Genomic DNA, 13,683 nt, shown 5'->3' with positions numbered 1-13,683 from the left:
TTTCAAGAATGAGATGAGGAAAAACACCTTTTGCCCATGTCAAAAAATTCTGGCAATCTCTTTGAAAAAGGGAATTGAAGTTTGGCAGCGGGTGGCCTGTGTGTCAGGGATGTGCCTTTTTCTGTCCCCACAGAAATCCACCCAAATTTGTCCAAGTTATAAGCCTTTGAAAAATCTCAATTTGTACCAGCTCAGTGGAAATGTCTTAGATTTTAGCAGCTAGATTCCCCGAAGACACTGTCCACTGAGATGCTGCAAGCTGTGCCATGTTAGGATACCAGAACTGAGAGCAAGGAGCCTGTCTTTCCAGTGCTTGCAAGGACACCCCACCACCACCACCTTGCAGGTCCAGGCAGCATGGAGGAGGAAGTTGCCTCATTCAAATGCAGGGGGATTAGACTGGGACAAGGGAGCCTCAGAATGGAGGCTGGGGTGGGGGAGGTAGGAGAGGAAAACTGGGAATGGAGCTGGGATAAAGGGAGAGCCTGGGACTGGCTGGGCAAAAAACATGGAATTAAGAAGTAGTGGGGGGGTGGAAGAAGTTGAGGAGAGAGGGGGAGACAGCTCTGATAAATAGATGAGGTGCAGGGGGAGAACTAGGATAGACTGACAAAGACTGAGACAAGGAGTCAGGTGGCAGAGATTGGGTTGGAGGAGCTAGCAGGGATGGGGGGTTAACCAGAGGCCAGGATGAGGAGAGAAGTAAATTGGAAGAGAAGCCAGGAGGGAGGAACTGGGATTGGCCGCGGGCAAGGAGAACAACACTGGCATTAGAACAATGAGACCAGAGAGGTGAGACTGGTGCTTTCTGGACAAACACATGGGGGCCAGGATGAGAAGCCTGAAGAGTGCAGACTGTGATTGGCTGGGTGAGGAAAATGGGATGAGGAGCCAGGGTTGGGGAAGAGCGAAAATCTGTACAAGAGGTCACACGGGGGGCAGAAGAGTGTGTCCACTAGAGCACATTCCCCTCCAGAGCCTGCAATGAAACCCAGGATTCCCAAATCTCACTATCCCTCCACTATCAGCAAGTACCTATGAAATCCACTGGCAAAAATTGTGTTTATCGCCTTCTAATGCACATAGAGGTAGACAACTTATTATTGCTATCAGTTACTCCCGTAGCTCAATTGGCAGAGAGCACCAGACTATTGGCTCTCACCAGGGATGTGAAACACCTAGGTTCAAATCCCTGCTCTAAGCAAAAAAGATTTTGGCCCAAAAAAGTGCCCTGGCTCTAGCAATTATGCATCTATATAATACACAGAAAAGTGTTATTGGCCATGGGACTTTTTGCCACACACCCAAAGCAGTCACTTCTAACTCTGACTTCTGAAAAGTTCTCCTGCCATTTTGTCCTATATATCTTCGATGTTGATAAATGCAAAGTGATGCACATTGGAAAACATAATCTGAACTATACATATAAAATGATGGGGTCTAAATTAGCTGTTACCACTGAAGAAAGAGATCTTGGAATCATTGTGGATAGTTCTCTGAAAACATCCACTCAGTGTGCAGCGGCAGTCAAAAAAGTGAACAGAATGTTGAAAATCATTAAGAAAGGGAGAGATAATAAGACAGAAAATATATTGCCTCTACATAAATCCATGGTATGCCCACATCTCGAATACTGTGTGCAGATGTGGTTCGTCATCTCAAAAAAGATATATCGGAATTGGAAAAGGTACAGAAAAAAGCAACAAAAATTATTAGGTGCATGGAACAGCTTCCACATGAGGAGAAACTAATAAGACTGGGACTTTTCAACATAGAAAAGAGACAACTAAAGGGGGATATGATAGAAGTCTACAAAATCATGACTGGTGTGGAGAAAATAAATAAGGAAGAGTTATTTACTCCTTCTCATAACCAAGAAATAGGGGTCACCAAATGAAATTAATAGGCAGCAGGTTTAAAACAAACAAAAGCAAGTACTTCTTCACACAACATACAGTCAACCTGTGGAACTCTTTGCTAGAGGATGTTGCAAAGGCCAACACTTTAACAGGGTTCAAAAAAGAACTAGAAACATTCATGGAGGATAGGTCCACCAATGGCTATTAGCCAGGATGGGCAGGAATGGTGTCTCTAGCCTTTGTTTGCCAGAAGTTGGGAATGGGCAAAAGGGGATGGTTTGATGATTACCTATTCTGTTTATTCCCTTTGAAGCACCTGGCGTTGGCCACTGTTGGAAGACAGGATACTGGGCTAGATGGACCTTTGGTCTGACCCAGTATGGCCATTCTTATGTTCTTATCTGGTTCTTGAATTAAAAGGGGTGGCTTTACTTTTAATTTCTCTCTTGCTTAAAGTATGTTGTGACCATGAAACATTTTTAAATGGTAAAATGCTCCTCTGAAATCTGCAGAACTTAAAGCAGGGGGGGGAATAAAAAAATCTTTCTATTAACTGTGGGTTAAATTGTAACTTTACCTTCTGTCTTGAGTGGCTACACCCCAGGTAGCAGCACTGCACCAAGGGCAGACTTTGGGGAACAATTGCAGAAAACAGCCAGCCAGAAACTCCAGCTGATAGGCCCAGAAGCAGGGACTGCTGGACCTTCTGGTCAAAACCAGAGACTGTTCTCAGACTTTCTCTGCCGTGTGCTGATTGGCTGTTTGCCCCAACCTTCCCCCTTCCTTGCAGGTTTTTCACTTCAGCAGCACTCCACACCTGCCCCCTTGCCCTCTCCTGTCCCCGCTCACACCTCTTCCCTTCCCATTTAGCTAAACCTCTCCTAAGTAAACCCACCCCAAAAATAATCATGGAACTAACATGATGTTTGCCACCACCACATTGTTCACGCTGCTTGTGTTATACCAGTTCCCCCACCCTCTTTAGACACTATTGTCTCACTGTTTCCTTGTACTCCCCCATCGATCTGTCCAAATCCATCTGTTATCTCTTGTCTTATACTTAGATGTAAGCTCTTTGGGGTAGGGACTTTTTGGTTTGTGTTTGGACAGTGCCTAGTAGAATGGGCTCCTGGTCCGTGACTATGGCTCCAAGTTACTACAGTACCACAAATAATATAAGAAATAATAAACAGAACCCTAACATTCTTTTAACAGGTTTTATAGAGCAGGGAGGAAAAAGGGTCTTGTAGGTAAGGCACTGGACTGGAATTGGAGCATCCAGGTTCAATTCCCAGCACTACCATGTAGCCTTGTGCAAGTCACTTAGTCTGGAATTAGTCTCACAAAATTAAGGTACCACTCAGCATGAGTAATGATGGTGGCTTCTGGCCCCAAGACATAATTAGCTATAGTACTTTGATCAGTTGTAGCAGAGTTGTAATATATTCTATCCCTTCAAAACCAGTATGTCTCCTTTACCTTTTAACACTTGTGCAGAGTAAATTCACCTTTTAAATTAGAACAATTTCCATTAATCACTTTCTACCACAGACCATTTTAGCATTATCAAACAATTTAGTTGAGCACTGAAAGTGAAGCAAGGTACAGAAATCTGACAAACTGACCATTTTAACCAACTCTAAAATTGTCATTTTTACCTAGCAGAGGACTCTGAAAAATGTATGTAAAATGCACCAAAGGAAGAAACAAGCTGCTATTTTTAGACATTTCATTTTTTACAGAAAATCAAATACACAACATTTAGCTTTTTGCAAAATAAGGTATCTCTCTCCCTCCCCCCTCCCCAGACCTTTGCTGTAACCAGTTTTGCCAGCAGACAAAGAGTCTGATCAAGCAATATGTCAAGCGCTCTTAACTCCCACTTGAAATCAGTGGAAACCAAGGGTGCTCAGCACATTGCATGACAGCCCTAAAACAGGAGATCCCTATTTACTATGAGGTAACTTGAGTGCTGTACGCATGAGCAACCAGAAGCCAGCAGTTTCATCTTATCTAACAGCAATGATCTGTGCTAAAAGAGTACTAAACTATCTAGAAGCGATTCAGATGATCAACAAACAGTGGCATTCAGTAGTTCACAAACAGCTAATACATGTTAGCATTTCCCTTTGTTCAATCCATCACAAATATTTGCATCAAAAGATGTTTATTCAGTAACTTCAACTGCTAAGCAGTCCCATGAGTCAAAGAGCAAGCTCTGAGAGCCCCTGCGTCATTACTGTTGCTAGGGAAACTACACCCACCCTATACATGCCTTTAAGAGAGACTAGACTATAGTAAGGCACTGGCATAGATAAATTACATTTTTGACTTTTCTTGCTATGTAAAAATATATTGCTGGCACACATAAAACATGTTTTTAAATCTTTACCATCTGAAGTATCCACCCTAGCCAAGATGCAGTTAACTGTACTCTAAAGATTTGAATTCAGATACATGTTTTCATTTAATTTGTGCAGTGTAAATTAAGTCTGACCAAATCTTTACCTTTTCCAGGTAGCAGATTACTTTCTCTCTGGAGTAAAGGGGAACCAATGACCATATGGGGAACATATGACAGAATCCTAATATGGTTTCTGATCCATTTCTGGAGCAGCTCAGTTTATTCAAGATAATTGCAAAAATTCTAAAAGAGAGCTTCTTTCCTGCAGCATAAAACCAAAACCAAACTGATCTGTTTTGCAGTTTCAGAATTCAAAGTTTAGTATTTGCAGAAGAAATGAATAAATGCCTCAAATACTCAGGGCTCAGTTTAAAAAAATAGATCAATCCCTCGGATGCTTAGAAGACACAAAGTGACTCCAATAACCAAAAAGTACAATTACAAGATATGGAGTAAAAGGAGCAGTGAGAGTCCAGGTAGAAAAAAAAAAAAAGGAACAAAACACAAGCCTAGATTTCACAGGCCTCACTCGGCTGTGCAGGCAAGTAAGGAGGCATAAGGCCCCATTGGGCTACTTACCCAGTACTCCAGAGTGCAAGCAAAGTACAGCGGGATGGGTGTACAAGGAGCTCTACTTCTGCCCTGACTTATCAGCCAGAGTAGCCAGCCAGGCATGCAGGGAAAACATTTACACTGCATCTGGGGGCGAGCCTCCCTGGCCGGAGACCGAGACTCACACTAGCATGCTAAAAACAGCAGTGTTGATGTACTGGAGGAGGCTTGGGCTTCTCAGAACCACCTAACCCCTGGGCCTAGGTATCTATGCAATCTTATTTGCCCCCCAACCTCTTTGCGCATGTTCATTGTGATGTAATCTTTAATTACAAGAGCATGTACTATTTTTTCCCATAGAACCCCTGCCTCATTTACTGCATAAGATGGACAGAGCTCATTTAATGAGCAGCTGGTCAATATTCTGTTTATTCCTCATTGTTTATTGTGTAGCCCTAGGCCTTATTTACCTGCACACTACTCTAACCCTGCTCTGAAGACAGAGCTTTTCATTTCCTCCTGTGCTTTTCAATTGCACTCATCACCATAGTATTTGAGTGCTTCACAAACAATTAATTTTCATGACTCCCCATAAGGTGGAGAGTATTATCCCCATTTTACAGATAAGGAACTGAGGCACAGAGATTAAGGTTAAAATGGTTTCCACTAATCATGAGTTCCTAATTTAAGACACCTATGGCCTTTTTTTCAGAGTAGTTAGCGTATATAGCACTTTATGTGTTCCAGGTACAGCTCCCATTCATGTCAGCTGTACATGGGAGAGCTCAGCACTTCCACAGATCAGACAAGATGTTTCAAGTTGGGCACTCAAAAAAATAAAGACATAGTTAGTGGTCACCTGTGAAAAGTTTGCTTTAAGGGACTTGACTAGCATCACACAAAACCCCTGTGACAGAGGCAGGGATTCTCCCGCATTCCCCTTAACCATGAGGCTGCCCCCTCTCCTCCTGTAATTCCCAGCCTCATTTACCACACACTTCCCAACTTCCGCAACAAAGGCAGGAGTCCTACAGACAGCCTCCTGCACTGCACAACCCTGATTCATTCCCAGAGCAGGTTCATCCAGTGCCTTAAATGAGGCAGGGGTCCTATGTTAAATATAGTATGTGATCATGTAAAGACTACATTATAATGCACAAGGGGACTAAATTATTTCCCATACTATTCTCGAAAGTGGCTGAACCATTTTTGATGAAGCTCTCCAAAAAAATTTAGCCTGAGGCAAACACCCGGCATACAAAATGTTAACCTGAACAACTAAAGTTTGGCAAAATTGTAAGCACTGAAAACAGGGTCTAGTGGAAAGTGTTGGGCAACCTTAACTACAAGCAGTACTATTAGCTTCTCCTATAATTTTTCATCTTATTTCTGTACTTTTATTTATAATCTTCTGCATATCCATTCGCTTAGATCAGTGGTTCTCAACTCTAGTCCACCACTTGTTCAGGAAAAGCCTCAGGAGTGCCGGGCCGATTTGTTTACCTGCCGCGTCTGCAGGTTCGGCTGATCGCAGCTCCCACTGGCCGCAGTTCACCGCTCCAGGCCAATGGGGGCTGCGGGAAGGGCGGTCAGCATATCCCTTGGCCCGGGCCTCTTTCTGCAGCCCCATTGGCCTGGAGCAGTGAATCGCGGCCAGTTGGAGCCGCAATTGGCCGAACCTGTGGACGCGGCAGGTAAACAAACCGGCCCGGCCCACCAGGGGCTTTCCCTGAACAAGCGGTGGACCAGAGTTGAGAACCACTGGCTTAGATATTGCCTCTTACTAAAAAGAAAACAATGACTTGTATGTAACTTAGAATTCATGTAACAGCACATTGAACTCATGATTCAAGAAGCTACATTTTTAAAAACAAGCATTCCAAACCCAGAAAAAATAGATGATGTTTCCTTCCTCATTAAAAAGTGTGGCTTGGAAAACCAACTGACCAAAAAATCACAAACAAGCAATAGTCAAATTGTGTTTCTTTGTTTTAGATGGATACACCACTGATGATATTGAGTTTTACTGGAATGGAGGGGAATCTGCAGTAACAGGAGTTAATAATATTGAGCTTCCACAGTTTTCAATTGTTGATTACAAGATGGTATCAAAAAAAGTGGAATTTACAACAGGTAAGCACTGACTATCTCAAAAAGTACACCCGACACAGAAATATCAATGGCTGAAGTTTTCATAACGTCACTTTCATCCTTCTTTCAGGGGCATATCCTCGATTATCACTTAGTTTTCGGCTTAAACGAAATATTGGTTACTTCATTTTGCAAACCTACATGCCTTCCACGTTGATCACAATTCTATCGTGGGTATCTTTTTGGATCAACTATGATGCCTCTGCTGCAAGAGTTGCCCTAGGTAATTTATTTTCAAAGCTATTGAAGTGGCTTGAGTACTGACTTGTGTAACTCAGCATGGCTCCATAGTCAATGGAACTATGTTGATTCACAGTAACTGAAAACTTGACCCTGTGTTTCACCCACATGCCAGCTCATATTGTGATACCATGCTACCTGCTACAATTTTACCTGAGCAATCTGAAAGGAGGTCCTCAACCTGTTAGCATAGTTTATAAGGACTGTTTGTGGTTTGAGCCTATAATCTTTTCAAAAGCTAACTGCAGTAAATCATGTTGTCCCCAGGCTCCTTTAATTGGAGCACCTTATGACTAAATGAATCTAGAGCTATTCATTAGATATATTAACGGCCTGTGATTAGAACAGAATAGAAACTGGTTTCATTCTCATAGACCAACATCAAAAATTAATAACATTGTGGTTGATAGATTACAAAGCCATGAGCTGGAAAAGTTTCACCTCATAGAATGAAGTAATCCCTTTGAAAATTAGTGAAGAGGGCTATTATGATGGCACCACCAACCTCCCTACACTAATGCCCACCATTCCGGTCTGGAGCCTCCATTTATCCCCTCAACTTTCGATCCTCAGTCAAAATTACTCCTAATACCTTTCCTCTGGCTAGGATACTTACTCTGAACTCCAAGAACACTGGTAAATTTAATTCCACTCTATGTGGATCAGGCAGGATGGCTACTTTAAGAATCAAGTTAGCAGCATTCCCTCACCTGACAAGACCAAGTGTCTTCTCCATAACAACCCTGTTCTGTAGTGACTACATCAGCCAGCACTGGAATGTGACTTTGTAAATCACATATTCTTCGTAAAGGGTCTTAAGTGTATTAAAAAAAAAGCAGGGTAGGCTACTAATGAGACAGGCAACTGGAGAAGAAAAGTGTTCAGGTAACTGATTGTCCCTCCTGCCATGGAAAAGGCAAGGGGTTGGCCCCCAAGGCCTGCAGAGCTTGCAGTTTAATATGTCACTTAAAGAAGGCAACTGCTGTTTCAAATTTCCCACTTTCCTCTTCACTGGCTCCCTTCACTACCAGTTTATATACATAAACCTAGCATGTTATATAGGTCATACTGTCTTGATGCCCATTAATATTTTTTGCTAGATGACAAATGAATTCCCTTAATGGTTAGGAGTGTCTGCTGAAATAATTAAGCCAACTATGTCATAAGCCCAATGGCATTGTGTTTGAGCAATGATACAGCTTTTATGCCTTCAAAGTGACGAACAATGTATCAGAGTTGCCTTACCGACATTTTTTTTTTAACTTCACAGGAATCACAACTGTGCTGACCATGACCACAATCAGCACTCATCTCAGGGAAACACTGCCAAAGATTCCCTATGTAAAGGCAATAGATATTTACCTAATGGGATGCTTTGTGTTTGTATTTCTCGCCTTGCTGGAATATGCCTTTGTAAACTACATATTCTTTGGGAAAGGTCCTCACCGTCAAAAAAAGGCAGCTGAGAAGGCTACTGATGAGGAGGGCAAACCAGAGATGAATAAAGTCCAGGTACTTGAGTAAAGCTAATGTTTCATATATTTTTATTTCTAATAGGGCATAAATGAAAGCATTAAACATTTTCCAAAGAAGTTAATATATAATAAGGGAGTTACTGCAACTAAACTATGGTGCCTGTCTTCAACTCAAATATGGTGCCACATTTCTGTCAGTGCCAATGAGCTCATCATCCTCATTGTACTACACGGCCAGATAAAAATACTTACCTACATTCATCTGTTGTCCAAAACCATACAGAGTGACCTCTTATGCTACATGGAAATTCAGTTCAAGACCCTGACACCTACAGGTACTCCACAAAGGGTTCCCCCTACACTGTTAAGGGCATAAGCCATCCCTTTATGGATTATTCGCTGGAGATGCTGTCCATACCTATGCTGCATTCAGATGAGAAGCGGGGAAAACAAGTTAACAGAGGCCAGTTTCAAACACTCACACCTCTGCTCAAACACCCCAAAGCTATTCTGATCCAGGTGGAAGGTGGACAGTGAGGATCCATGAAGAAAATAGAGAAGCACCTCTTCTCCAGCATCAGCCCTGGCTGTGTGGACCCTGGTACATGAGCAGATGACTTTGTAGGTGGTCCATGGAACAGAGGTAAGTTACATTTTTTCTACAGATTTGGTGACACCAGTTACATCTTGCTGACGTTCACCAAAGCCAGTTTAAAACTTTCACTTTGATCGTAAACTGGCAGAAATATTACAGAAATTAAGAACGTCTGTATCAGACAATTGCTTAATTGAATTGCCTTTTACACACACTCAACATATGCCTGTGACACACAGGCATTTAAATTAATTGTTAAAGAGATCTGTCAATTAATGATTTTGTTGTTGTATTGGTGACTGTAGACATACTGCATGCATGATCCTCGTAAGTATCCTTTTGGCTTGCAGTATGGAAAATATTGATGTTCTAAGGTTGGCTTTATCTTTCAGTTTTACATAGGAAGAATACATGATCAGAGCTGCAGGTTGGAAGCTAATTGGCGGAACTGGTGGAGCTGGAGTAGTTCATCTGAGCCCTAATCTACAGAATTTCCCTATATCTTTCATATTTCAGCGGTCAGTACCAAAATATAGGAAGCTGATTTCAGAGGGTGAGAGAAGAGCAGCAGTAAGTATGTACAATCACAAGATATGGCTTCCTCTACCATATTGACCCATGTCATATATCCATATTAGTTACCACTGTAAACAACAGTGATGTACACATAACAGTTCTTCTCCTTTTCTCCAGGTTAATAGTGCTACTTATTTCTACCTGAGATGTGCCCTAGGTAAGGAGGATGAGTTTCTTCCTACAGCAAATTCAGCATATCTAATGGCATAGTGAGACATCCAATGAACTGATTATGAAATTGAACCAGCACCTGAAAGAGAAACTGGATAAGTTTATGCTCAAATAAATTTGGATGCAGATAATGACCTTGTAATGTTCCACACATGGTGTTTTTTCTTCCTCAACCTGACAGAGGAGGAATCCAGGATCACCACAGTCCTACATCAATGTGCCATTTTTATTTTAACATTTTTATAGATGAAGGAATTTTTTTTATTCATTACAAATAAGCTCTCATTGTTCTTGGTTCTATTTTTGATGATAAAATATTTTAAAAATCCTTTATATCTCCCTGTCCTCTTATTGTCTTTTCATGGAGAGCTAGTTATAGCTTTGGATATCTGGGACAAAACAGCCAAAGGAGTAACACACTTGTAAGGTGTATGTTTCTATTTGTAGATGAGTAACTGTTAAAAAAACTTCAAAAGGATATCTCACCTTTGAAGCTCAGTTCATATTCCCTTCACCATTCTATATCTACGCTGCAACAGAAGACCCATGGCTGGCCTGGATCAGCTGACTTGGGCTGCATGTCTGTAAAATTGCTGTGTAGACCTCTGGGCTTGGTCTGGAGCCTGGGCTCTGAGATCCCAACGAGGGGTGGGGTGTCCCAGAGCCCAAATGTCTACACAGCAATGATATAGCCCTGCAGCCCAAACCCTGCAAGCCTGAGTCAGCTGACCCAGGCCAGCTGTGGCCGTGTCATCGGTCTTTTATCACAGTGTAGGGGCAAATTGCAACACCTTTACACACTGACTATAATGTGATTATTTTTGTGCCTAACTGCAGGTTATTACGTGTAAGGGGCTTAAAATCTGGTCCTAAACTTTTGTCTCAGAACTCAAAGAAAAATTTATTACATCCTTCAGTCATTTATATGCAATGGATGAACTCAATTCACTCTAGACAAAATTGAAAGTTTCTGAGGCTAGTCCTCTGATAATAAATTGCAATGAGAGAACCATATTAGGTTGTTTCTATAGATGTCTGAGTACCCTTTACAGCCATCAGCAATATATTTTGCATATGTACATTACTTGCAGCCAAAACTATTTTGGACTGTCTTTCAGTGTTGCTTAAAAGCCACAAAGCTTGATACAGCATTCATCATCCTCTAGATAAATGTACTAGCTTGAGTTTCTTTAATCTTTACTGAGCAGTCACCCCCAAGGGATATCACTAATGAAGATTCATGCATATGTGGTCTGTCATGATTTAGGTCTTAAGCAGCTTCACTGAAGTTTTCTTAGGGTATGTCTAAACTACGAAATTAGGTCGATTTTATAGAAGTCAATTTTTAGAAATCGATTTTATACAGTCGATTGTGTGTGTCCCCACTAAGTGCATTAAGCTGGTGGAGTGCGTCCTCAATACCGTGTCTAGAATCAACTCACGAAGTGGTGCACTGTGGGTAGCTATCCCGCAGTTCCCGCAATCTCCGCTGCCCATTGGAATTCTGGGTTAAGCTCCCAGTGCCTGATGGGGCAAAAACATTGTCACAGGTGGGTTTGGGTATATGTGAAAAGCTCTGTGAAAGCAATGGCAGACAATTGTTTTGCGCCTTTTTTCCTGGGTTACCCGTGCAGACACCATACCACGGCAAGCATGGAGCCTGCTCAGATCACCACTGCTGTTGTGAGCATTGTAAAAACCTCGTGCATTATCCTGGAGTATTTGCAGAACCAGGCTAAGAGATGCCAGCACGAGGACATGGACACAGACGTTCCTGAAAGCATGGGCTGTGGCAACTGGGACATCATGGTGGCAGTGGGGCTAGTTGATACAGTGGAACACTGATTCTGGGCTCGGCAAACAAGCACAGACTGGTGGAACCGCATAGTGTTGCGAGTATGGGATGATTCACAGTGGCTGCGAAACTTTCGCTTGGGTAAGGCCACTTTCCTTGAACTTTGTGAGTTGCTTTCCCCTGCCCTGGAGCGCAGGAATACCAATATGAAACCTGCCCTGACAGCTAGGAAGCGAGTGGTGATAGCCCTGTGGAAGCTTGCAACACCTGACTGCTACCGGTCAGTCGGGAATCAATTTGGAGTGGGCAAGCCTACTGTAGGCACTGCCAATGCAATCACTGACATTCTGTTATCAAGGGTAGTGACTCTGGGAAATGTGCAGGTCATACTGGATGGCTTTGCTGCAATGGGGTTCCCTAACTGTGGTGGGGGTGATAAATGGAATGCATATCCCTATCGTGGCACCAGACCACCTTACCAACCAGTACATAAACCGCAAGGGGTACTTCTCAATGGTGCTGCAAGCAGTGGTGGATCACAAGGGACCTTTCACTGACATCAACGTGGGATGGCCGGGAAAGGTGCATGAAGCTCGCATCTTTAGGAACTCAGGGCTATTCGAGAAGTTGCAAGAAGGGACTTACTTCCCAGACCAGAATATTACCATTGGGGATGTTGAAATGCCAATAGTTTTCCTTGGGGACCCTGCCTGCCCCTTGCTCCCATGGCTCATGAAGCCATACACAGGCAGCCTGGACAGTAGTAAGGAGCAGTTCAACTATAGGGTGAGCAAGTGCAAAATGGTGGTAGAATGTGCCTTTGGACGTTTAAAAGCTCGCTGGTGCTGTTTGCTGACTAGGTTAGACCTCAGTGCAACCAACATTCCCCTTGTTATTGTTCCTTGCTGTGTGCTTCATAATATCTGTGAGAATAAGGGGGAGACGTTTATGGTGGGGTGGGAGGTTAAGGCAAATCGCCTGGCGGCTGATTTTGAGCAGCCAGACACCAGGGTAATTAGAAGAGCACAGCTAGGCACGCTGCACATCAGAGAGGCTTTGAAAACCAGTTTCATGACTAGCCAGGCTACGATGTAACAGTTGTGTGTGTTTTTCTTTGCTGCACACCCGCCCCCTTTTTTTAATTTTAATTCTCTGTAAGCCAACCACTGTCCCCCCTTCGATCACAGCTGGGAAAGGAAATAAAGTAACTATTGTTTTGAAACCATGCATTCTTTCTTTATTAATTAAAAAAAAAAGAGAGAGATAACTGACAAGGTAGCCCAGGTGGGGTGGGGTGAGGGAGGAGGGAAGGACAAGGCCACATTGCTTATTGTAGCCACACTACAAATCAAAACTGTCTGAATGACAGCCTTCTGTTGCTTGGGCATCCTCTGGAGTGGAGAGGCTGGGTGACCGGAACCTCCCCCCGTGTTCTTGGGCATCTGTGTGAGGAGGATATGGAACTTGCAAAGGAGGGCAGGCAGTTATACAATGGATGCAGCGGTGGTCTGTGCTCTTGCTGGCTTTTCTGCAGCTCCAACAGATGCTTCATCATGTCTGTTTGCTCCGCCATTAGCCTCAGCGTCGTCTCCTGCCTCTGCTCTTCACGCTCACTTAATGCTTTCCTGGTCTCTGCCACTGAATGCCTCCATGCATTAAGCTGTGCGGGAGGGCTGCATGAGCTCGGAAAACATGTCATTGTGAGTGCTTTTTTTTTTTGCCTTCTAATCTGCGGTAACCTCAGGGACACAGATGATAGAGGGAGCATAGAAACATTTGCACATGGGGGGAGATAAAAAGAGAGTAAAATTTAAGATGATACATTTCTGAGAACAAATGGGAGACTCTTTCACAGTGAATCAAGC

At 42.9% G+C, this 13,683-nt stretch overlaps 1 protein-coding gene across 3 annotated transcripts in view; it reads left to right on the top strand.

The window, feature by feature from the left end:
• Nucleotides 1-13,683, top strand: part of GABRB1 (gamma-aminobutyric acid type A receptor subunit beta1) — a 261,371-nt gene that overhangs the window by 235,425 nt on the left and 12,263 nt on the right. For all 3 annotated transcript variants that reach the window (XM_073342125.1, XM_073342127.1, XM_073342128.1), the window contains 3 exons: nt 6,811-6,948; nt 7,037-7,189; nt 8,477-8,718. In XM_073342125.1, the coding sequence (XP_073198226.1) occupies nt 6,811-6,948; nt 7,037-7,189; nt 8,477-8,718 (533 nt within the window). The remainder of the gene's footprint in view (nt 1-6,810; nt 6,949-7,036; nt 7,190-8,476; nt 8,719-13,683) is intronic.

The sequence above is a fragment of the Lepidochelys kempii genome, chromosome 4, assembly GCF_965140265.1.
Source record: "Lepidochelys kempii isolate rLepKem1 chromosome 4, rLepKem1.hap2, whole genome shotgun sequence".
In the NCBI taxonomy this organism is placed as follows: Eukaryota; Metazoa; Chordata; order Testudines; family Cheloniidae; genus Lepidochelys; species Lepidochelys kempii.
Note: the sequence above shows the minus strand (reverse complement) of the source record. Positions and strands in the feature narration are given on the sequence as shown.